We start from the raw sequence: 25,306 nt of genomic DNA on the forward strand, positions 1-25,306 counted from the left end.
TTCAAAGGGACACATGCACCCCCATGTTTATAGCAGCACTATCAACAATAGCCAAAGTATGGAAAGAGCCCAAATGTCCATCGATGGATGAAGGGATAAAGAAAATGTGGTATATATATACAATGGAGTATTACTCAGCAATCAAAAAGAATGAAATCTTACCATTTGCAATGACGTGGATGGAACTGGAGGGTATTATGCTAAGTGAAATTAGTCAGAGAAAGACAAAAATCAAATGACTTCACTCATATGAGGACTTTAAGAGACAAAACAGATGAACATAAGGGAAGGGAAACAAAAATAATATAAAAACCAGGAGGGGGACAAAACAGAAGAGACTCATAAATATGGAGAACAAACTGAGGGTTACTGGAGGGGTTGTGGGAGGGTGGATGGGCTAAATGGGTAAGGAGCACTAAAGCATCTACTCCTGAAATCATTGTTGTACTATATGCTAACTAATTTGGATGTAAATTAAAAAAAAAAAAAAAAAAAACAGTGCAAAAAGAAAAGAAAAAAAAAAAAGAAAAAGAAAGTATGACCCAGAAAAAAAAAAAAAGGAAACTTGAAGGGGCACCTGGCTGGCTCAGTTGGTTAAGTGTCCGACTCTTGATTTCGGCTCAGGTCATGATCTCACAGTTTATGAGCTTGAGTCCTGCATCAGGTTCTGTGCTGACAGCATGGAGAGTGCTTGGGATTCTCTCTCTCTCTGCCGCTCCCCTGCTCTTTCTCTCTCTTTCTCTCTCAAAATTAAATAAACATTAAAAAAAAGAAGAAGAAGAAGGAAACTTGAAGGGGCACCTGGGTGGCTCAATCAGTTAAGCGTCCAACTCTTGATTTTGGCTCAGGTCACAGTCTCACAGTTCATGGGTTCAGGCTCTGTACCAATGGGATGGAACCTGATTGGGATTCTCTCTCTCCTTTCTCTCTGCCCCTCCCCTCAGCATATGCACACACATGGACTATATATATATATATATGCATATATACACATATATACATATATATATACATATATATATACATATATATATACACACACATATATACATATATATATACAAACATTAATAAAAGAAGGAAACTTGGAATATTAGGAATGAAGAGCAACAGAAATGGTAAATACCTGAATATTTATGACTATTCTTCCTTTCCAGAATCCTTTAAAATATATTTGACAGTTATAAGTAAAAAATATAACACTGTCAGATGGATTTTCAATGTATATAGATGTAATAGGATAGCAACTGCATAAGTGGAAAAAGGTAAAAGGGTCTATCTACATGGTGGAACGTTTCTACATTCCAATTGAAGTGCTAAAAAAATAGTTCCAGGTGTATTTATTTTGTAATTCTCTAAAATATTACACAAAAAAGATAAAGCCAAAATCACAAAAGATACTAAAAATGGATTACTAAAAGTCTTCAAATAATCCAAAGGTGGCAGTAAAAGGGAAACAAGAATGAAAGAGGGAAAAACAGAAGACAGGTAATAAAATGGTAGACCCAATTACAAACATCGATAACTGCCTTGAATGTAAATGGTCTAAACACACCAATTAAAACAAAGATTGGCAGAGTGGATTAAAAAAAACCCATCATGACCCAACTTTATGCTATCTTTTTTTTTTTTTTTTTCAACGTTTACTTATTTTTGGGACAGAGAGAGACAGAGCATGAACGGGGGAGGAGCAGAGAGAGAGGGAGACACAGAATCGGAAACAGGCTCCAGGCTCTGAGCCATCAGCCCAGAGCCCGACGCGGGGCTCGAACTCACGGACCGCGAGATCGTGACCTGGCTGAAGTCGGACGCTTAACCGACTGCGCCACCCAGGCGCCCCAACTTTATGCTATCTATAAGAAAACTCACTTCAAATATAATTCTATAGGTAGACTGAAAATAAAAGGATGGAAAAATACAGGCCATGGAAACATTAATCAAAAGAAAGCTAGAGGTGCTATACTAATATCACACAAAGATTCCAAAGCAAAGAAAACTGCCAGAGATGAAGAGGGATATTATGTCTTGACAGAGGGATCAATTCACCAAGAAGACATAAAAATCCTAAATGTGTAATAAGCCTAAAAACAGAGCTTTATATAAATCAGTATATACATACATGGAAAGACATAATGTGTTTTTAGATCATAAGACTCAACATGGTAAAGAGGCCAATTTTCCCCTGACTTACAGATTCGATGCAATACTAATCAAAATCCCAGGAGGACTTTTTCTTCTTTTTCGTAGATATAGACTAGCTGATGCCACAATTTAAATGGAAGAGCAAGGAACTAGACTAGCTAAAACAGTTTTGGAAAAGAAGAATAAAGTTGGAGGAATCCTATTGTCTTATTTTGACTTATTATAAAGCTGTGGTGTTGGTGAGGGGATGGGTGCATAAATCAATGGAACAGAATGGAGAACTGAGAAAGACAGTCACAAAATATGGCCATTTGATTTCTGACAAAGGAGATTTAATGGAGAAAGCAACTACTCAACAAAAACTAGAGTTGGGGACACTGTGGTGAACAAAGACTAAATGCAAATAGGGAGCAGATCGTAAACTAATGCCAAGACTCTCCAGCTTTTCTTGAAGAAACCCAGATCTGGCAACAAATGGCCATGACAACAATTAGCTAGAGCTGAGTGCTAGCAACTCCTTTAACAGGACCTGCATTCCCCAGTATGTCAGAGATTCCATAGCACCTTTCTGTTTTTCTCGACACTAGATGTCAAGAAAATGTTTTTCTTGACATTAGAGGTCATTTAGGACTCCACTTACATGACTGTTCTGTTGTTTCTCTTAGAGATCTCCTTCTCTGTATCTGTTTCTCTATTAAAAGATGGAGAAATAAAAACAGGGAAGACTATGGGTATTAAGAGGATATTTTTCTTTGTAGAAGGATAATATATTATGTTTTGAATATATATATAGTACCTCCTTAGCTTCACTCAGTGTAAATGTTGCTTGACCCCTATACTGGTAGAAAAAATTAAATAAAAATGATACAGTCATAGATGTAGAGCTAACTAATAAGCTGGAGGGGGCAGGGGTGGTGTCTGGGCATCTGAGTTGGTAAGGTCCCAGGAAGGCTCCCTTAGGGGAGAAAAAGCCAAGAAGTAGCTATGTGATTATGCAATATCAGACCCCTTAAGAACTTCTCAGTATATATCCCAGATAACACACAGCACCCTTTTGCACACCCCAGTGTGACTTGCTTGTTTACAGTCTTCTCTACCAGATTGTTAACTGCCTAAGGGCAGAAATTAGTATTTTACGCTCCTTTGTGTCTCTGTAGTGTCTGACATGTTTTATGTATTTGATAACTCTAAAATTACTGTAAAAGTAATGTATTACTTTCCTTCTTTAAGACCATCACATATAAAACTAACATCACTTTTGGGGCGCCTGGGTGGCTCAGTCGGTCAAGCGTCCGACTTTGGCTCAGGTCATGATCTCGCGGTTCGTGGGTTAGAGCCCTGCGTCAGGCTCTGTGCTGACAGCTTGGAGCCTGGAACCTTTTTCGGATTCTGTGTCTCCCTCTCTCTCTGCCCCTCCCCTGCTCGCACTGTGTCTCTCTCTCCCTCAAAATAAATAAACACTAAAAAAAAATTTTTTTTTAAACTAACATCCCTTTGACCAACTTCCCCTAATCTTTTTTCTCTTCTCTCCATGTCCCATGTGAGCATGTGTCCTTCTCAAACCCAGTAAAACACCTTGCAGTATGCACATAAATCCATGAACAATATGGTGTTTATTTTAGTTTACATATGTGATATAAACATTTATATCACTTTATAACTTGTTTTCAGATCCCATTAGAGATCTATCCCAATTGACATATTTACAGATAGAGCTCAGTCCTTAATTTTGTCTGCTTTTATAGTACCTCACTGTATGAACCACTAGATCAGGTTTCTCCTCCTTCCCCCCTCTCTTGGTAGATAATCTTTGGTATATCATGTTTTATTTATTCACTACACCACTGAAGGACATTTAGCTTGTCTTTGATTTTTCACGATTCTAATTATTCACTAATAACAGTATCCATATCAAATTCCATGTGCTTACATAGGACAAAGCTATGTCATCACTGTATAATTAGGCTACAGGAATGCACACACACATAAAAGTCTGACAAAATAGTTTCATCACCAAGAAATGCAACTGGAAAAAACCAAATGAACTGCAAAAAATACATGATTGCCTCTGGAAACAAGCTATATATAGAGCAAGGTTAGGTTTTCCTAGCTACAGTTTCAAATAACAGGGAGAGGGGATCAGCAGCTTAGTCCAATTTAGCAAAATTGGAATTGGTGAGTGCAAGTGAAATACTAACTCTGATATATAATGATGCAACCAACACAGTGTACTCATTCAAGATAAAAGATACATTATAAACTAATGGGTCAAAACCAATAAGGAAGACTTCGTTCCTGAGGAACCTGGTTATTCAATATGGGTAATGTATGTCAGAATTTAATTTTTCCATTTATGGTCATCAAAGAGACCCCAAATGGAAAAGAGATCATCCTCTATTACTTTATGTTAATTTTGGGAAAATTTAAAATTCAAACAAATTGATGCTTGGGTTTATTCCAAGGTTAGGTCTAAAATGCTGTAACACAGCAACTCTTTGTTAAAAAAATGCGGATGAACTATTGGGACCTCATCAAGATAAAAAGCTCTGCACAGCAAAGGAATCAGTCAACAAAACTAAAAGGTGATTCCATTCCAGTGGAATGGGAGAAGATACCTGCAAATGACATATTGGATAAAGGGTTAGTATCCAAAATCTATAAAGAACTTACCAAACTCAATACCCAAAAAACAAGTAACCCAGTGAAGAGATGGGCAGAAGGCATGAATAGATACTTTTCCAAAGAAGACATCTAGATGGCTGACAGACACATGAAAAGATGCTCAACATCACTCATCATCAGGGAAATACAAATCAAAACCACAATGAGATACCACCTCACACCTGCCAGAATGGCTAAAGTTAACAACTCAGGAAACAAAAGGTGTTGGCGAGGATGAAGAGAAAGGAACTCTCTTGCACTGTTGGTGGGAATGCAAACTGGCGCAGCCACTCTGGAGAACAGTAGGGAGGTTCCTCAAGAAGCTAAAAACAGAACTATGATCCAGCAATTGTACTATTAGGTATTTATCCAAAGGATATAAAAATGCTGATTCGAAGGGGCACATGTACCCCAACTGGTGTGTGTGTGTGTATACATACACACACATACATGTATAATGGAATATTACTTGGCAATTGAAAAGAATGAAATCTTACCATCTCCAACAATGTGGATGGAACTGGAGGGCATTATGCTAAATGAATTAAGTCATTTAGGAAAGACCAATATCATATGACTTCACTCATGTGGAACTTGAGAAACAAAGCAGATGCACATAGGGGAAGGCAAGGAAAAATAAGATAAAACAGAGAGGGAGGGGCACCTGGGTGGCTCAGTCGGTTGGGTGTCCGACTATGGCTCAGGTCATGATCTCACAGTCTGTGAGTTCGAGCCCTGCGTCGGGCTCTGTGCTGACAGCTCAGAGCCTGGAGCCTGCTTCGGATTCTGTGTCTCCCTCTCTCTCTGCTCCTCCCCTGCTCATGCTTTGTCTCTCTCTGTCTCAAAAATAAATAAAAACATTAAAAAAAACAAAACAAACCAAAAAAACAGAGAGGGAGGCAAACCACAATAGACTCTTAAATACAGAAAACAAACTGAGGGTTGCTGGAGGGAAGATGGGCGGGATGATGGGCTAAATGGGTGGTGGGTACTAAGGAGGCCACTTGATGGAATAAGCACTGGGTGTTATATGTAAGTGATGAATCATTGGGTTCTACTCCTGAAACCAATGCTACACTATATGTTAACTAACTTGAATTTAAATAAATTAAAAAAAAAAAAAAAGGAAAAAAAATATGCAGAAATAGCAAAGGCGCAGTAGAAATTTTCAAAGTGTTTGACGATAACAGAAATCATTGTTTTATTATTATTGAAATAATTTCACAAATTAACTCTTTTTGAAGAGACGGGCAATGTAGCTGCCCCACAATGAGATTATATAAAACATAGATATTACAATTTGCAGCTTTCCAACTCCTTGCTTTACAAATAAATTAAAGAACTCAGAAAGGAAGAGAAAAGGGTCCTAAAATTAAAAATAAAATCACTGGGTTCTACTGAACAATTGTAGTCAGAGATGACACAAAGAGTAAAATGAAAAAGAATTCTGGGGCGCCTTTGTGGTTCAGTCGGTTAAGCATCTGACTCTTGATTTCAGCTCAGGTCATGATCTCACAGTCCCTGAGATTGAGCCCCACATCGGGCTCTGTGCTGACAGTGCAGAGCCTGCTTGGGATTCTCTCTCCCTCTCTCTCTGCCCCTCCCCTGCTCGTGCTGTCCCTCTCAAAATAAATGAACATTAAAAAAAATTCTCATAGACAATGTGTATGAAAGTGTACGGCAGGATACACACATACTTTTGATTCACGTTACAAAGCACAGTAAAGTTGTGAACACCTGGGAGCCAACCATGCAACCTCATCACTAGACAATCCCAAGGAATCATATCTTCCCTTATGTTCTTCTCTATTCTATCCCCTTGCCTCATCTCCCCAAATCCCCACCCCCAAGAAGTAATCATTGTCTCTTTTGTGCCATTGATATGAAGGAACTACTAGGAACATTTTTAAGAGTGAAAGTAGTGCAAACTCATCTTGAGTAGAAAAACAAATTTGTATGTATCTACTACTCATATCAGGGACAACATGCAGCATCCTTATTACTATGAAATCTTACATCAGCACCATTTCTATTAAAAATATGAGTTATATTACTCTTTTTAAAAAAAAATTTTTTTTAACGTTTATTCATTTTTGAGGGATAGAGTGTGAGCAGGGAGGGGCAGAGAGAGAGGGAGACACAGAATCCGAAGCAGGCTCCAGGCTCTGAGCTGTCAGCACAGAGCCTGATGCAGGGTGTGAACCCACGAACGGGGAGATCATGACCTGAGCTGAAGTCGGACACTTAACTGACTGAGCAACCTAGGCACCCGAGTTACATTACTCTCTTATGTCTTCTCACAATTGATTTTTATGTGACCTCACTTTCAATTATCCTATTAAGGGCTGATAAAAATAAGCCTAATTTTTTTAACTTCTTAAAATAAAGATAGTTAAGCATATCACTTCTATTAGATAATAGCTCAAGAAAAGATTAAAACGCTTAACAGGGGGCCTGGCTCAGTTGGTTGTGGTCCACTCTTGATTTCAGTTCAGGCCATGATCTCATGGTTTGTGGGATCAAGCCCCACGTCTAGCTTAGCACTAACAGCATGGAGCCTGCTTGGGATTCTCTCTCTCCCTCCCTCTCTGACCCTTCCCCAGTCGTTCTCTCTCTCTCTCTCTCTCTCTCTCTAAATAAATTAATAAACTTGAAAAAAGATTAAATACTTATACGCAACTTACCTCATGTAAATTCAGTTCTTTTACTTTCTCTTTTAATATAACCTGTAAGACATAAAAGTATGTCATACTCATTTAAATGTGTAATTAAAAAATATCTCATTATACTCACACATATTTTTCTATTGTATATGTTACTCATTTCCCCTCTTATTCAATATTAGAGAAAATCTTTTATAGCTTGAGACAGAACATTTTTTTAGCAACATTCTTTCTTTGAAAAAAAAATTTTTTTAATGTTTATTTTTGAAGGAGAGAGAGACAGACCACAAGCGGGGGAGGGGCAGCTAGTGAAGGAGACACAGAATCTGAAATGGGCTCCAGGCTCTGAGCTGTCAGCACAGAGCCCAACACAGGGCTCAAACTCATGAACCGTGAGATCATGACCTGAGCTGAAGTCAGATGCTTAACCAACTGAGCCAGCCAGGTGCCCCAGCAACATTTTTTCAACTTGAGCAATGATGCAATGTTCTCCCAAAAAGCAATTTTAAATCCCTTTGGGTATAGATTAACTTTTAGGAAAAGACATTAATACATTCTCATCTGGACTAAGTGCTAACCTAGGAGGAAAATAAATGAGGTCGACTCTCATGATTCAGTAAAACACAGTATTGGCTGATGGGAAGTGAACGATTACTAATATATAAAAGATTAAAAAATAAGGTCAATCTTAATTTTAGAAGTTTTGCTTATTATTTTACATTACTATCCCCAGGAAATTTTAGCTCTACCCAGAGTTATGTAAGTGAACTTAAAATTCATCCAGTCCCTGAATCTGTGGTGACTGGACACCAGTTAAAAAAAAATGCCAAGTGATAAGAGGATGGATTATTATTTAAAAAGAAAGTTTCTGAGAATAAACAGCTTATTAGAACTACATGCCATCTTAAAGTGAAAAAACAGGCAAGTGAAATTTGGAGAAAATCTCCCAATTTTGAGTATCTTATATTCCTGAACCAAAAATGGTTTTCAGGGCATATTACATTTTCAGAAATCAAAAGCTACCATCCGGCTACACAGGGATGTACTAAATTTCCAACTCAGTAGATTTTAAAGACCATTTTACTTTCTGTCTTCTTACTGTATTAATTCTATCAGTCAATTTCACTTCTTGAATAACCATCAAGGCCAATTTTACTTTCTACTTAGCTTACATACAAATCTTATAGGCTGTCAAGTTTACGATAATGTTGAGACAACAGGATTCATTCATTTAGAAAAACTAAAACATTCAACTCTGTGTATAAATCCCACATGAGACTTATGGGAAAGAGCGTGGGGTTACCTATGAACATCAGTGTATACATCTAAGGAACTTGACAAGGAGCTCAGATTTCAAAAAGACATGAACAAAAGATGTATAAAAAAAGATACGTAATCCTAAAACAGTGACATGGTCCTGTAGTGTCAGTGTCAGTTAAAGGCCCAAATAAGCTAAAGCTTGCCCCACAACCCTTCAAAAAAAAACCAACAACAAAACCCAACAAAAAAACTAAAAAAAAAAAAAAAAAAAAGCAAACAAAATCTAAAAAACAGAAAGCAAAAAACTAAGGACAACAAAAATAATTTCATACTTTTGACCAAAACAAAATTAAGGAACACCTAGACCCACTGTTTGGAATAAAATGTTAATGGATGACACATGGAAGAAAAAACAAATTTTACTTGGCCGTCAAGAAAAGCTAAGTTTATTACCTTAAAAAACAAATCAGTAAAAGGATGATAGTACAAAGGGCTAGGGGTTAACAATAATGACCCAAGTATTTGTATTTCTGGTGGTGTGACATTAATAGAAAGGGGGAGGAGATGAGATCACTATAATACAACTGGTCCCCTCTGAGGAGCTGGTGTCTTCTACTGGAAGAGGTGAAAAAAAAAATTCATTTCATGGAATCTCTGAATGCCACTAGATTAACCATAGCTTTAAGGATTATAAACCACAGCATCTCCCTTTAGCAAAATGTTGGCTAAACCTCCCTGTTATATTATTATATCATCTGAACTTTCTATAACTTCAAATAATACTTAAAGAAAATACTTAAAGAAGTTGACCTATTTTGTATTACAAACTGGCAAGTGAAATGCTAAAATGAACGCAAGTAAATTCAGCCCCAGATTAAAATATGAGTGGAAATCTAAATTCTCATTTTTTGGCAAAAAAACAAAACAAACAAAAAACAACCAAAAAACAGAACAAAAAACATAAAGATCAAAGCCAATCTGAAGTAAATTTCTCACCTGTTTGTAGGCATAAAATTCTTTGTGTGCTTGATGTCTTAGCCTAAAAGACAGAATATGAGTAATGTGATATTGAGGTTTCCAATGTAACAATTTGATAAAAATCTTAAACAGATTTTTGATATTAATTTATATCATTTATTGTTTAAAATCCAAAACCTTTATCCTGAAAAATACCCACATGACCTGTTACCATGTTATGACAATAACCATAAAATATTATCAAAATATTAACTCAAGTGAAATCTCATTAAAACAAAATCTTAACACAACAAATATTTTAATGAACAAGCCTCAATTTATATTGGTGATAGTCCACTGGTTTCAGTAATATTTAATATATTACATTTTTCTTAATTAAAAAAATTAAGTATAACATCCATCTAATAATGTACAAAAACTTTAAGAATACAGTTAAATATGTTAAAATATATATATTTATACACTGCTGTAACTATCACCCAGATCAAGATATAGAACATTTCCAGGACCCCTGAAATGACTCGTCCCAATCAGTATCTACTCCTAAGAGGTACCCACTATCTTGATTTCTACCATTACAGATTAACTGTGCTTGTTTTGAGCTTCACATAAATGGATCATTTGGTACACTTTTTATGTTGGCTTTCAGCTAACAAATACTTGTGAAATTCATCCACATTGCAGTAAATCTTTCTGACTGACATATAGTGCTCCACTGTGTGAATATAAGACTATCCCTTCCGCTGTTGATGAATATTTAGGTTACTTCCAGTTTGGGGCTATTATAAAGCTGCTAAACAAATTCTTCTACATGTCTTTTAGCAGACATATAGACTCAATTCTGTTGAGTATATACGTAGGAGTAGAATTGCTAGTCAAAATGCTTATACCAATTTCTACTCCTAGATGTAATGCATGAGAGCTCTAGCTGTTTTAAATTTTTGCCACTACTTGGTAGGGTTGAAGCCCAGGGCTCTGTCGGTTAAGCATCAGACTTTGGTCAGGTCTTGATCTCATGGTTCGTGGGTTCGAGCCCTGTGTTGGGCTCTGTGCTGACAGCTCAAAGCCTGGAGCCTGTTTCAGATTCTGTGCCTCCCTCTCTCTCTCTGCCTCTTCCCCGTTTGTGCTCTGTCTCCCTCTTAAAAATAAACATTAAAAAAAAATAGCCAATCTGATAGGTCTATTCAGTGGTATCTCATTTCAGTTTTAATTTGCATTTCCCAAATGATGTTAAGAACCCTTTTATATGCTTATTGTCCATTTGTATATCTTCCTTTAAAAAATACCTATTTGGGTCTTTAAAAAATGAGTTACCTTTTTCGTATCAATTTTTCTTTACATGTATTATATATATATTAGATATATTAGATATCTAATATATCTAATATATATATGTATACATACATATATTAGATATACACTGTTGGGTCTATGTACTGCAATTATCTCCTACTCTGTGGCTTGCATTTTCACTCTCTTGATGGGTGTATCTTTTGATGAACAGAAGCTTTTAATTTAAATTAAGTCTAATTTATAAACTCTTCCCAATGTCAGTTCTTTTTGTGTCCAGTTAAAGAAATCTCTGTCTACCCCCAGATCATGAAGATATTCTCTTGTGTGTACTGTGAAAACAATGTGTTATTTTACCTATCACATTTAGGTATCCATTTGAAATTACTTACAATCCATCTGAAATTAGTCTTTATATATATGATGTGAGTAGGGGTTAAGATTCTTTTTATCCACATGCAGATTTTCATTTGACTCATTTATTGAAAAGTCCCTATTTCCCTTTTGCATTTCAGTGGCATATCTGTTGGGAGACAGACCCAATATGTGGGTCTGTTTCTAGAGTTTCTATTCTGTTCCACTGGTCTATTTGCCTGTTCTTGTATACTAGGTTGAACAGTGTAAAAAATTCATGTCTGCTGGAACCTCAGAATGTAGCCCTATTTGGAAATAGAGTCTTTGTAGATTATTTAGTTAAAATGAAGTCATATTGGGATTAGGGTAGACCCTAAATCCAATACGACTGGTGTCCTTAGAAGAGAAGAGAGACCATAGAGAAACACAGGGAAGAAGGCCAGGTAAAGATAGAGACAGACTGAAATGATACAGCTACAAGCCAAAGAACATCAAGGATTTCTGGTAACTACCAGGAACTAGCAGAGGCAAGGAAAGATCCTCTCTTAGAGCCTTTGGAGGGAGCATGGACCTGCTGACACCTTGATTTCAAACTTCTAGCCTTCAGAACTGGATTTAATGTTTATTTATTTTTGAGTCAGAGAGAGCGCGAGCAGGGCAGGGGCAGAGAGAGAGGGAGACACAGAATCCAAAGCAGGCTCCAGGCTCTGAGCCGTCAATGCAGAGCTGGACATAGGGCTCGAATCCACAAATCATGGGATGAGATCATGACCTGAGCCAGCCAAAGTTGCATGCTTAACTGAGCCACCCAGGTGCCCCTAGTGGGTTAGGTGTATTAAATGCATTTTTGATTATAATATTCTCAACTTACATTGGGTTTACTGGGATGTAACCCCACTGTAAGTTGAGGAAGATCTGTACGTGTATATTGTTCTCCAGTTACTTTCATCTCTGTCTTAAAAAGGTATTCTCCTGCTTAAAACTAATAGCAGTATAGGGGTGCTTGGCTGGCTCACTTGGAAGAGTTATGTAACTCTTGATCTCAGGGTCGTGAGTTCTAGCCCCACATTGGATGTAGAGATTACTTAAATAAACTTAAAAAAAAAAAAAAGAACTAATACCACTATAACTTTTAAGTGTGTCTCCTCTCACCTCCATGGTTCATTCCTTCTCACAAATCCTTTACAACTAGCTCATTCTCCTTAATACTATTTATATTATACTGTATTTATTAATATGCCCGAATCTCTTAAGACAAACACCAAAATACTTCCTTGATTCTATAGCAAACTGCACACCTACCCTACCCCAACCTAATCTTTTCTCAGCCAAGATTCTTCAAAGAGGAGGTCATATTTCTTGTATTCATTTTCACCTGCTGGTCAGGCCTTGCCCCATTACAGTCCACTTTTCATCACCCCTGTATCCATGCTACTGAAACTTTTCTAACTAAAATTATAGATGCAAGCTTAATTGTCAAATGTAATGGGAACTTTTGACATAACTGACTTAATCCACTGAAATGCTACTTGTGGGGTTCCTGTCCTATGATTTTTCTTCCTATCTTCTTCTATCCCCTTCTAGTCTCTTCTATGGGATCCTCTTAAATATCAAGTGTTTTCCTAGGATTTTGTCCTGGATCCATTTTATTTCTCTATACACATTCTTTCTAGGGGACCCTCCTGGCCTCAGCTTCTACCTATTATTAAATGACTCCCTTTTTCTAGACAGATTTCTTATAAGCTTTGGACCTATATATCCAACTGTGTACTAAATATTTTGACTGTTAACACAAAAAAATTCAGTCATCCCATGTCTAAAATGGAATCTATCATCTTTCCACCCCAAACCTGCTTGTTTTCTAGCTCTATAAAGGGACTGCTATCTTCCCAGCTGCCTAAACCAGAAGTCCAGGAACAATTCTGAGCACATCTTTTCTTGTCCATCATTAATATCTGGTCACCAAATTCTGTTCATTTTCACCACCCAAATATTACTCACAACCATCCATAACACCCTATGTAGCTCTACTGTCATTATCTTGGTTTAAGACCTTAAAATTTTTGTTAGATAACTCAAAAGGCCCCCTATAACTTTAGTTTTCAATTTTTTCTTACTTTTAAGTGTTTATTTTTGAGAGAGAGAGAGAGAGAGAGAGAGAGAGAGAGAGAGAATATGAATGAGACTGAGAATGAGAATAAATGGGGGAGGGGCAGACAGAGAGGGAGCCACAGAATCCAAAGCAGGCTCTGGGTTATCAGCACTGAGACCAATGTGGGACTCAAACCCAGAAACTGTGGGATCATGACCTAAGCTGAAGTCGGATGCTCAACTGACTGAGCCACTTAAGACGCCCCAGCTTTGATCATTTTAAAAGAGCTGAATCCATAAATCTCCAGATTAACTGCAAATGACTTGTTAAATCCAAATTTAATATATGAAAGGTTAAAACTAACACTAGGTTCATCAGAAAGGAAAAGCTCCTTACATCATGATTTAATTTTCAAAATGGTACCACTGACTTGTAAATGAAGTTTAGAAATGTTTGAACATTTCTAAAAGACTGGTTTCTCTAATTAGACAAGATAATTTTATTTTAGTATAGCAGATCCCCACTTATTTGCTTTGTTAGATAAATAATAAAAAAGATACAGAAAGGATAAAATGAAGTACAATGGTAATATATGAAGACAACCGTTATCATTTTTTCCCCTTTCTCTACCTATTTGCTTGATTATTCAAAGGAATACAATGAAGTAAAATGGTGTTTCACAATTATTTCTCAAAAAACTTATCCAGAATCACAATTGGTATATTAGTGTTTTTCTTAAAACAAGGTTAAAGGCTTAGTTCTTAGACGTAGTAATAAAAACTATACTATGAGCTAGCTTGAATATTTTAGAATATTTTACATATATAAAACTCCTTCATTAATGAATCTTTAAAAAATATTTTGTTATATTATATTATTTTATCTTTTAAAGTATAATTTGGTTTCAAATATTAAATTCACAAATTTCTTAGTTAAAACCACTATTTATAGCATAACCAAAAAATTTAGTAGATCTGAGGGAAGAAATAACAACAAAAAATCAGCAGTCCTCTGCCATCCTCCCCAAAGATAATCATATTTTAAGGTTATGAGGTCCTGTTTTTGCTATGGCTAATTCCTTCATTCAAAAAAAAAAAAAAGCCAAATATTTACATAACATTTATCAAACTATTATTAAAAAAAATTAGAAAAAAGAAATTTATGCAAATAACATTTTTCCTAAATGCTATAATTATATTAGTTAAGTGTTTATTTATTACTCTGAGAAAGACCTAAAAATCCTAAGTAGCCAGCATATCTATGAGAGGTAAGAAGTGATTACATTTTGTGAGAACTTCAAAAAAGATTCAATTTCTGTAGGAATGTAGACTTATTTATCAGAATATTGGAAACAATACACTAAATTCATTCAAATTTGACCATCAGTGAGTAGTCACTGGTGGCAACAATTAATTACTGCTTAAAGACATCTGATGAGGGTATGTATCGTAACCATAATCACATTCTGTACAAGCACTAAAAATTGTTAGAGGTATAGGTGTTTAATAAAATCCAACTTTCTACTCTTTTACTCATAAAGCTCTTTGAACAATACAGTATATGAATTTTTACAGTCTTTAAGTTTCAGCTTTGAAAACTTAAAAAGAATAAGACGTTTGTTTAAACAATTATGAGTAAGTCAACTGTGAATCTTTACTGGCCAAATCCATTACTCCTTCATGTGAGGTGTTATCCTTTGTCACTTCTCCATACACGTGCTGCAGAGCTTTTGGAATATTTAGTGTTTTATGCAGATAATCAATCACCTGACTAAAGGAACTTAAAATCTTAAGAGACCACAAGAACCTGTTTAAAGGCTTGGACCTTGTCTTGGACATTGTTTTCTAATCCCTAATGACTTTAGCTAACAATGACGCAACACCATCCTTGACAAGATATCTTGAAATCTTTGTGAATGTAGATTAAATCTTGGGAACAGATAATAAGTGTATCTGGACCAGGTGCTAATATGTTAGAAAAATAAATGGGGACAATTTTCTTCTATAGAGTAAAACACATTCATCAACAAATAGGATTGAAGACTGTATAAAGGTGTTTTATTCATTAGTAACTAACTCACAGAAGGTTAAAATGTTTAGCAACCTTAATTTTAGAAAACTTGCTAATTATTGCACATATACAATTTTTTAACCTAAGGGCAAAAAGCTGATTTATAATTGATTAATATATTCTGAAGTAACACAGAATGAAAACTGATTACCTAATCAAGTAGCAACAGAAGAGTAAACTAAGGATGAAGACAAATATAGCAGTGCCAAAAACCACAATATATATGTTGAGAGGCAGATTCTGGAATCCAATATTAGGCATCCTGAAGTTGTAATGTGGGAAATCTGAGCTCATGGATGAACTGTGGGGGGGAAGAAAAGAAAGGAAAAAAATTAGGTTATAAAGACTAAGAACCAAGATAGCATTATCTTTGAATGTATATAGAGGCAATTAATTTTCTTAAGACTTGACCCCATTTGAAATAAATATGATAGACAAAGAGTTAATATTCTTGCCATTCATTTATCATGCTATAAATATATTTTATTTTTAAAAATTTGTTTTTTAAAGATCATCAGTTTATTTGAAAGGTGATCACCAGAGGATAGCACTTTAAATTTCCAATATTGATAAATTTTAAATTGTGACAATTTAAAGTTATAAATAAGGTTATTTTCCCTTCCTTTAACACATCATAATATTGTTTTAAGGACTACAATGAAATATTTTAGGCTGAAAACTTTCTTAGTATCCTCTTTAAAAGGTTTTGAATTTCTTGTCTAGTTGTGGGTTTTTTTCCCCCCTTTCTTTTAAATTTAAATTTTAGTTAATATACAGTGCAATACTGGTTTCAGGAGTAGAATTCAGGGATTCATCACTTACATACAACATCACCCAACTAGCCCATCTCCCACCTCCCTCCGTCAACCCATAGTTTGTTCTTTATCATTAAGAGTCTCTTGTGGTTTGTTTCTCTTCTCTTCCTCCGCTCCTTCCCATATGTTCATCTGTTTTGTTTCTTAAATTCCACATGAGTGAAATGTTATTTCTCTTTCTCTGACTTACTTCATTTAGCATAATACACATCATTGCAAATGGTAAGATTTCATTCTTTTTGATGGCTGAGTATATATATACATACCACATGTATGTATATATCCATTCTTCTTTATCCATTCATCAGTCGATGGACATTTGGGCTCTCTCCATAGTTTGGTTATTGTTGATAATGTTGCTATAAACATTAGGGTGTATGTACCCCTTTGAATCTGTATTTTTGTATCCTTTGGGTAAATACCTAATAGTGCAATTGCTGGATAGTAGGGGAGTTCTACTTTTAGCTTCTTGAGGAACCCCCATAGTGTTCTCCAGAATGGCTGCACCAGTTTGCATTCCCACCAACAGTGCAGGAGAGTTCCCCTTTCTCTGCATCCTCGCCAACACCTGTTATTTTTTATGTTGTTAATTTTAGCTATCCTGACATGTGTGAGGTGGTACCTCATGATGGTTTTGATTTATATTTCCCTGATGATGAGTGTTATTGGGCATTTTTTCATGTGTCTCAGCCATCTGGATATCTTCTTTGGAAAAGCGTCTATTCATGTCTTCTGCCCATTTCTTAACTGGGTTATTTGTTTTTTGGGTATTGAGTTTGGTAAGTTCTTTATAGATTTTGGATACTAACCATTACCAGATATGCCACTTGCAAATATCCTCTTCCATTCCACAGGCTGCTTTTTGGTCTTGTTGATTGCTTCCCTCACTGTGCAGCTTTTCTTTATCTTGATGAGGTCCCAATAGTTCATGCTTGCTTTTGTTTCCCTTGCCTTTGGTGACAAGTCTAGTAAGAAGTTGCTCTAGACAAGGTCAAAGAGGTTAATGCCTGTGTTCTCCTCTAGGATTTTGATGGTTTCCTGTCTCACATTTAAGTCTTCATCCATTTTGAATTTATTTTTGTGTATAGTGTAAGAAAGTGGTCCAGTTTCATTCTTCTCTATGTTGCTGTCCAGTTTCCCCAACACCATTTGTTGAACAGACTTTTTTCCATTGGATATTCTTTCCTGCTTTGTCAAGGATTAGTTGACCATAGAGTTGTGGGTATGCCACAAATATTTATTGAGTACTTACTATGTACTTGACACTACTCTAGAAACTTGAGATCCTACCTAAAACACCTTTACAAGTTACATTCATTCATGAAAAGGTACTTCACTGAAGTAATGCCAGGAATCAATAGACATATGAAAAAGTTCAACCTCAAAGTGCAAACTGTGCCCCACCCCGCCAAAACAAAAATAGAACAAGTCTTAAGATCTTAAAAACTTTGTAACCTTTAAAGTAAGGAACATTAATAATGGTAAAATATTGGAAATAACTTAGATATCTCACAAGGAGGTAATGATTAAATAATTTTGTTAAGTCATGTTACAGTATTATGAGGTCATAAAAATCTGTTTCGGTAAATTTTAATGTCAAGGGAAATATAAGGCTATGTGGGAAAAATTAAGCAGGATATAGATTGTATATTAAACATGATCCCATGGGGCACCTGAGTGGCTCAGTCGGTTGAGCATCCAATTTCAGCTTAGGTCATGATCACACAGTTTGTGGGTTCAAGCCCTGTGTCGGGCTCTGTGCTGACAGCTCAGAGCCTAGAGCCTGCTTTGGATTCTGTGTCTCCCTCTCTCTTTTCCCTTCCCCTGCTTGCAACTTTGTCTCTCTCTCTCAAAAATAAACAAACATTAAAAAATATTTTAAAAAATGATCCCAATTTTGGAAAAGGTTAAAAAAAAGGATATATATGTACACCTATATGGGTAGTACACACTGGTATGTATGTGTGCGTGTATGGCAGAAAAAAGCCTGAGAGCTAATACGTCAAAATGTTAACGGTGGCTTGTGGTTTATTTATTTATTTATTTATTTATTTTTTAAAAAAAAAATTTTTTTTCAACGTTTATTTATTTTTGGGACAGAGAGAGACAGAGCATGAACGGGGGAGGGGCAGAGAGAGAGGGAGACACAGAATCGGAAACAGGCTCCGGGCTCTGAGCCATCAGCCCAGAGCCCAACGTGGGGCTCGAACTCACGGACCGCGAGATCGTGACCTGGCTGAAGTCGGACGCTTAACCGACTGCGCCACCCAGGCGCCCCTATTTTTTTTTTTAATTTTTTAATGTTTCATTTATTTTTGAGAGAGAGAGAGACAGAGTGTGAATAGGGGAGGGACAGAGAGAAAGGGAGACACAGAATCTGAAGCAGGCTCCAGGCTCTGAGCAGTCAGCACAGAGCCTGACGCAGGGCTCAAACCCACAAACCGCGAGATCATGACCTGAGCCGAAGTTGGACACTTACCCAACTGAGCCACCCAGTCGCCCCCATTTTGATTTTCTTCTTTTTTTTTTAACTCCCTTTATTAACTCAGGCCTTGTTCTGAGCATTTTAATGACTTTATTTTATCTCCACATAAAACTTCTATGTAGGTAGGTACCATAATATCTTCCATTTTATAGATGAGGAAACCAAAGATAAGAGAGTTTTGGTCACATAGTCATGACTGACCAAGTATGTACAGGAGCCAGGGCTTCTCCACCTCCAAAGCCAGTGCGACCTCACCCTATGTTTCTACAATCTTTTTCTTGTGTTGTTCTTATAATCAGAAAACAGCAAATATTGTTTAAACCTTCAAAAGGGGGATATTTCTGTCCATTTGTTTGGTAATACCGATCTCACCACATAGTTCAAAACCCAAGAATGGAGGCTGCCCCCTTCATTAGATGATGAGCTACAGTAATAAAGTGGCTCATCACACCTTCTCACTAGAACTTTTCTTGTCATTTGGATCCATTGCAAAATGGTCAAAATGAAGACCAACTGCCAGGCTTGATTATCAAGACCACATATTGATAACTGAATTATAACAATCACTACTGCCAAAATCAAAACAAAAGTAAACAAAAACCCACCAAACAAAACATTTCAACTTTTATTTATATAAGGTAAATTAAAAATATGTTTACCGATTTTTAATGTCTTTCTTGGTTCCCAGAAGGGTATACTTAAATTGCAGACACTACTGAGATATTGACTGGCTGTATCTAAAATCTAATGTCTTATTATTACTTTAATTTCCAGCTTCTAATAACTTATACCAGGAAGTCAACAGCACAAAGAACAACTTCATCCCATGGAAACTCTTCTCTGAGAACTTCCAAACATAAATAATGGTTAATATTTAGTTTTGAACTTTCAGCCATTTTCTGCAAGTGCTTTTTTACTCAGATACATAATTTCCTTTTTCCTATACTCAGATCATCTTGGAAGGGAAGGAAAGAATTAAGGACAACTTTACTAAATATATCTAGCACATACATTATAGAGTTGTAAGAAAAGTACAGCTGCACAAAACTTCACCCTTAATCTCCACATTGCTGACAGGGCCTCACCTGATGACCCTTGCTACAGTCAAGACTTTGATGATGTCCTTCAATCCCTTAGAAATATCCCTCACCAGACAAATTGGGCTTGGTAAAAGAACTCTCACTTTAGGAAACAAGAGATTAAACATCCATGCTAGAAGGGCTAACAGAGAGGAAATAGGCAAAAAGAAAGTGGTGTGGTAGAAAAAAGGACAAGTTAATAGTCAGCAACTTCGGATGTTGCTCCCAGGATAACACTAGCTAGATGTCAGCATTTGGCCCATCTATACCTTAATTATCTCATCTTCAAATGGAGTAATGCCTGTGCTACCAACTTCATTGGATTCCTGGAAGGATAAAATGAGACCACAGATACTGAAGTGTCTGAGAACTCTAAGAGTCATGACCAAATACTAAAGTTTTAGTGTGTGTGTGTGTGTGTGTGTGTGTGTGTGTGTGTGCGTGCGTGTGCGTGCATTTGGCAGGGACTGGAGGAGGGGTGACATTAAATAAAAGAACATAAAAGAAGCTCTGACAAAGATCAAGTCTCTGGAGAGGATTTCACCAAACCAAGCACTCCTTTCTCAGGGAGCTCCTCTGCACACACTGTCAAGCTTTGTGTCAAGTGGCCTGCCAATTCAGTCCCCAGTGGTAGGAACTGGAAACTTATCCTTTCTAAAGGCAGCCATCAATATAGGCCAGCAGGGCATGTGTCAGTGGTGTTCAGAACACTGCCCTGCAGGAGTCCTTGTGCTGGGTGGCACCACCAACAATGTCTTGAGGAATTTTGAACAGGTACACGGATATGCAGACTGAGAGGTAGCGCTGCCATTAGAGGGGAAAGACATCTTCCTCGGTGCTCCTGAGAGCTGGCTGGCTGCTGAGACTTTCCTAGGAGTTCTCCCTTCTTGGCAAGGCCTTACAACCTATTACCAGAGGGGTGAGGTTGGCAGGGGATATGCTGATGCTGAACACATTTTAGGAATTTTCTCCTTTTCCTTTGATGAATGAAATTGCTTAGCTACAATTGATATGTTGGCCCAATAGCTAAGTAGAGGGTGTATTATTCCAAGATGTTAATCCTGGTGTAGTGACACATTAGTTTTAGAATATTTTCATCATAATATCTCTTCAGTATGAGTATTAATAACCCTTTAAAATGTCATCTTTAAAAAGAGAGCCACTATTCATCATCCTAGTAATAAGCATACTTTGCTACTGAGGTATCACAAATGTAAAAGTTACTTAGGAACTGCTCCTTGTGAGGAGAAACAGAACATACAATATGCTACTGGATTTTACTTGCCATTTCTGACTTAATTCACGTGAAAACCTTTTCCCTCCTTATGAAATTCATAGTTGCTGAAATCTGTAGTTTCAACCTAAATTTCAAACCACCTATCTAATTAGGTTATTTATAAAAAGAAAGAAAAAGAAAAACACAGAAGATCTGAGTATTTTATGAGCAATGGGATTTCCCACCAAAATACAAGAGATATGGTTCCACAGGGGACCTGAGTTGAATACAATGCACTACAGCTAGACAGGCTACAGTAGTGTTCTTGAAGTGTGTTTGGTAGCCACATATTTCCTAGGCCAGTTCCTGTTCCCTGGACAATACCACATCATCATCTTCCCAGTAGTTAGTATTCTACTTTAGCTTCAAAAATGCTCAGACAGACACCAATAATCAGACTGCTGTATTTTATAATTTATGGTTCACAAACTATTAAAAAAAATCCTATACTTGTTTCTTATAATACAAAAGCCCAAGAAAAACTTAAGAACAATTATTTTGGGTTTTTAAAATCTTTTTTTTTTTTTTTTGGAAACATGAGATTTTTAATTTACATTAAAAAAATGCACCCATGTTGTATGTACCGGTCAAAGAGTCTGGACAAACGAATACACCCATGTTACCACAACCCTAATCAAGATACAGAACACTTCCATTTACCCAGAAAGTTCCCTTGTACCCCTCTGCAGTTAATCACCACTCCCACTGATCTGATTTCTATCATTACCGATTAATTTTCCTTATTCTAGAATTTCACAGTCAAATGGAATCACACAGGATGTAGTCTTTCGTGTTCAGCTTCTAGTCATCAGCAGGTCCTTGAAAGACTCTGAATAGTTATAGAAAACACTTCACATTATATTCCCAGTTTGCTCTAATTATCACATTATCTCCAGTTATCGTCTCTTAAAGATTACTGACTTCATCTTTTGAAAATATCAATTTTATGGTTAATCCTTTGACATTTCTTTCTATACAGAATTCCTGGTTATCTTTTTTAGTTGTGTTACTGATTTCATGGAAGAAATTTTCACTATGTCCTTTATATAGGTGTTCCTTTCCATTTTTTAAGCCCTTCTTCAGTGGAGCACTTTCTTTTTTCCTATTGTTTTTTAGGTCTTCAACAGAAGAAACATACAATTCACTTGCCATGTTTTGTCCTAATCAAATTCTACAAGAAAATAAGAACTCTGAGGTGCTCATGAGTGAAGAAGTCAAGCCCCTTCTATGGTGAGGCATCTGCTGATATGGACAAGTCTCTAGTAGCTAAGAGAACAGAAGTGCTAGCTACAGCCTAGTCCAGTGGGCTCCCTCATTAAGCCAGGAGGGAATACAAAGGATGTGGATATGCACAGAATGTCTATGGTCCTATACAACTGTTGGTGGGCAACATGTATGGCTAATGCACACATAACATGATCGACACCCAGGACTGCCTAAACATTTTTGTGCACTTCTGCCCCAGCACTATTTCTTGAAAAGATAACCCCTGCCCCATTGAATTGCCTTGGGACCTTAACAGAAAATCAGTTGACCATAAATATGTAAAGATTTATTTCTGGGCTCTGAGTTACTTCATTGATCTGTATGTCTTTCTTTATTCCAATTTCACACAGTCTTGACTATCATAACTTTGTGGTAAGTTTTGAAATAAAAAAGTGTTAAGTCCTCCAACTTTGATGTTTTTCAATATTGTTTTGACTATTTTGGTTCTTTGTTGTTACAAATAAAATTTAGGATCAACTTGTTAATTTCTGCAAAAAAAGCCAGCTGAGATTTCGAAGGAGATTGCTTTAAATCTATAAATTTGGGAAGAACTGCCATGTCAATAATATTGTCTTCAAATGCATGAACATGGAATTTCTCTCATTTAGATGGTCTTTCATTTCTTTCAGATATGTTTTGTAGTTTTCAGTGTATTAGTCTTGCATTTCTTTTGTCAAATTTATTCCTAAGTGTTTTATCCTTTTTAATGCTACTGTGGATGGAATTGTTTTTTTAAATTTGTTTTGGGTTGTCCAATGTTTATATATAGAAATAAACTGATTTTCTCTATAATGATCTTATATCCTGTGACCTTACTGAACTCATTTATTAGTTTTTTATTCCTTTGCATTCCCTAAATGCAGGATGATCACTTCATCTGTGAATAAAGACAGCTTTATATCTTCTTTTCTAATCTGATTGTATTTCATTTTTCTTTCCTGAATTAATTGGCTAGAACCTCCAGTACACTGTTGAAAAGAAGTAGTGAATGCAGACATCCTTTCTTTGTTTCCAATCTTAGAGGAAAAGCATTTAGTATTTTATTATTAATTATGATGTTAGGATTTTATGTAGAGATTTTATATGCAAATTTCTTTTATTCCTAATTTGCTGAGAGTATTTAATCATAACAGTCTATTATATTAATTGTTTTCTGATATTAAATTAATCTTGCATTTCTGGTGTAAATCTCACTTAGTCACAATCATTTTTATATATTCTGGGAATCAGCTTTGTGGAGGATTTATGAAGCTACAGTCATAAAAGATATTGGTCTATAGTTTTCTTTTTTTTTTTTATAAAGTTTATTTATTTTGAGGGAGAGAGTGAGTGAGTGAGCAGGGGAGGAGCAGAGAGAGGGAGAGAGAGAGAATTTTAGGCAGGCTCCATGCTGTCAGCACAGAGCCTGATGTGGGGCTCTAACTCACGAACTGTAAGATCATAAACTGAGCCAAAACCGAGTCGGACCTTTAACCAATGGAGCCACCTACAGGTGCCCCTGTAGTTTTCCTTTCTTGTGATTTTTTTTTTTTTTTTTTTTTGGCTTTGGTATCAGGCCAATACCCAGGATACCAAGGTATCATGGTAAGATAAGATACTAGTCTCAAAATGAGTTGTGAAGTGCCCCAGTTCCTCTATTTTCTGAAAGAGTTCATGAAAAATTGGTATTATTTCTTCTTTAAATGTTTAGTAAAATTCAGTGAGCCTATCTGGGTTTGGGTTTTTCTTTGTGGGAAGACTTCATAAGTTATTCAATTTGTTTACTGTTCTAGGTCTATTCAGATTTTTTATTTCTTGAGTCAGTTCAGTGATTTGGATCTAAGAATATGCCCATTTCATCTGCATTTTAACATTTATCGTTCATGGTATCCCTTTATAATTCTTTTAATTTTTCTAAGATTTGGTAGTGTGTGTCCTCTTTCATTTGGGATTTTAGTAAGTTGTATCTTCCTTTTTACTTGATCAGTTTAGCTCAGAGGTTGGTAAACGAAGGCACATGGCTTATTTTCACATAGTCTATAAGCTAGGAATATTTTTCACATTTTAAAAGGTGTGCTAAAAACTCAAACAAACAAGAATATATGAAAAAGACCACCTGTGGCCCTCAAAACCCCAAATATTCACTCTCTGGTCCCTTATAAAAAAATTACCAATTCTTGCTTTAGCTAAAGTTCTCAATTTTGTTAATCTTTTCAAAGAACCAACTTTTAATTTCACTGATTTTCCTCTGCATTTCCTTGTTTTGTATTTCATGGATTTCTACTCTGATCTTTATTACATCCTGCCTTCTACTTGGTTTGGGTTTAGTCTGTTCTTTTTCTACTTCCTTATAGTGGAAGCTTAGGTCATGGGTTCGTATTCTTTACTCTTTCATTTTTTAAAAAAATTTATTTACTTATTTTGAGAGACAGTGAGTGCATGCATGAGCAGGAGGGCCAGAAAGAGAAGGAGAGAGAGAATCCCAAGCAGGCTCTGTGCTGTCAGCCTACAGAGCCCAACATGGGCCTCAATCCCACGAACCACGAGATCATGATCTGAGCTGAGATGAAGTCAGATGCTCAACTGACTGAGCCACCCAGGTGCCCCATCTTAACTCTTTTCTAATACAGGCATTTACAGCTATAAATTCTCTTTCTAACCTCTGCTTTAACTAGGTCCCTTTAATTTTTTATAATTATCAAAGATCTATTTTTTTTGAGCAATAATTAAAAAAATAATTCATAGAATTTATAAAAAAACAAGTAGCAAATGATTATTACAAAAGTGATACCTTTGAATATAACTTTCAAAATTTTACTTTGTCACAATTTTTTTTTTTTTTTTTGAGAGAAAGAGAGAGAGCGTGATTGGGGTCAGGGCAGAAAGAGAGGGAGAC

At 36.2% G+C, this 25,306-nt stretch overlaps 1 protein-coding gene across 4 annotated transcripts in view; it reads right to left on the bottom strand.

Annotated features, from left to right (window-relative positions):
• Positions 1-25,306, bottom strand: part of RNF24 (ring finger protein 24) — an 80,415-nt gene that overhangs the window by 15,154 nt on the left and 39,955 nt on the right. For 3 of the 4 annotated variants that reach the window (XM_030310008.1, XM_030310010.1, XM_030310009.1), the window contains 3 exons: positions 15,662-15,811; positions 9,723-9,765; positions 7,488-7,529 (listed from right to left, as the gene is read on the bottom strand). In XM_030310008.1, coding sequence (XP_030165868.1) covers positions 7,488-7,529; positions 9,723-9,765; positions 15,662-15,804 — 228 coding nt within the window. In that variant the 5' untranslated portion in view covers positions 15,805-15,811. Of the gene's footprint in view, positions 1-7,487; positions 7,530-9,722; positions 9,766-15,661; positions 15,812-17,134; positions 17,303-25,306 lie in introns of those variants that run through there. The other variant, XM_030310011.1, reaches the window with a different exon arrangement.

Source organism: Lynx canadensis, chromosome A3, assembly GCF_007474595.2.
Source record: "Lynx canadensis isolate LIC74 chromosome A3, mLynCan4.pri.v2, whole genome shotgun sequence".
Classification (NCBI taxonomy): domain Eukaryota; kingdom Metazoa; phylum Chordata; class Mammalia; order Carnivora; family Felidae; genus Lynx; species Lynx canadensis.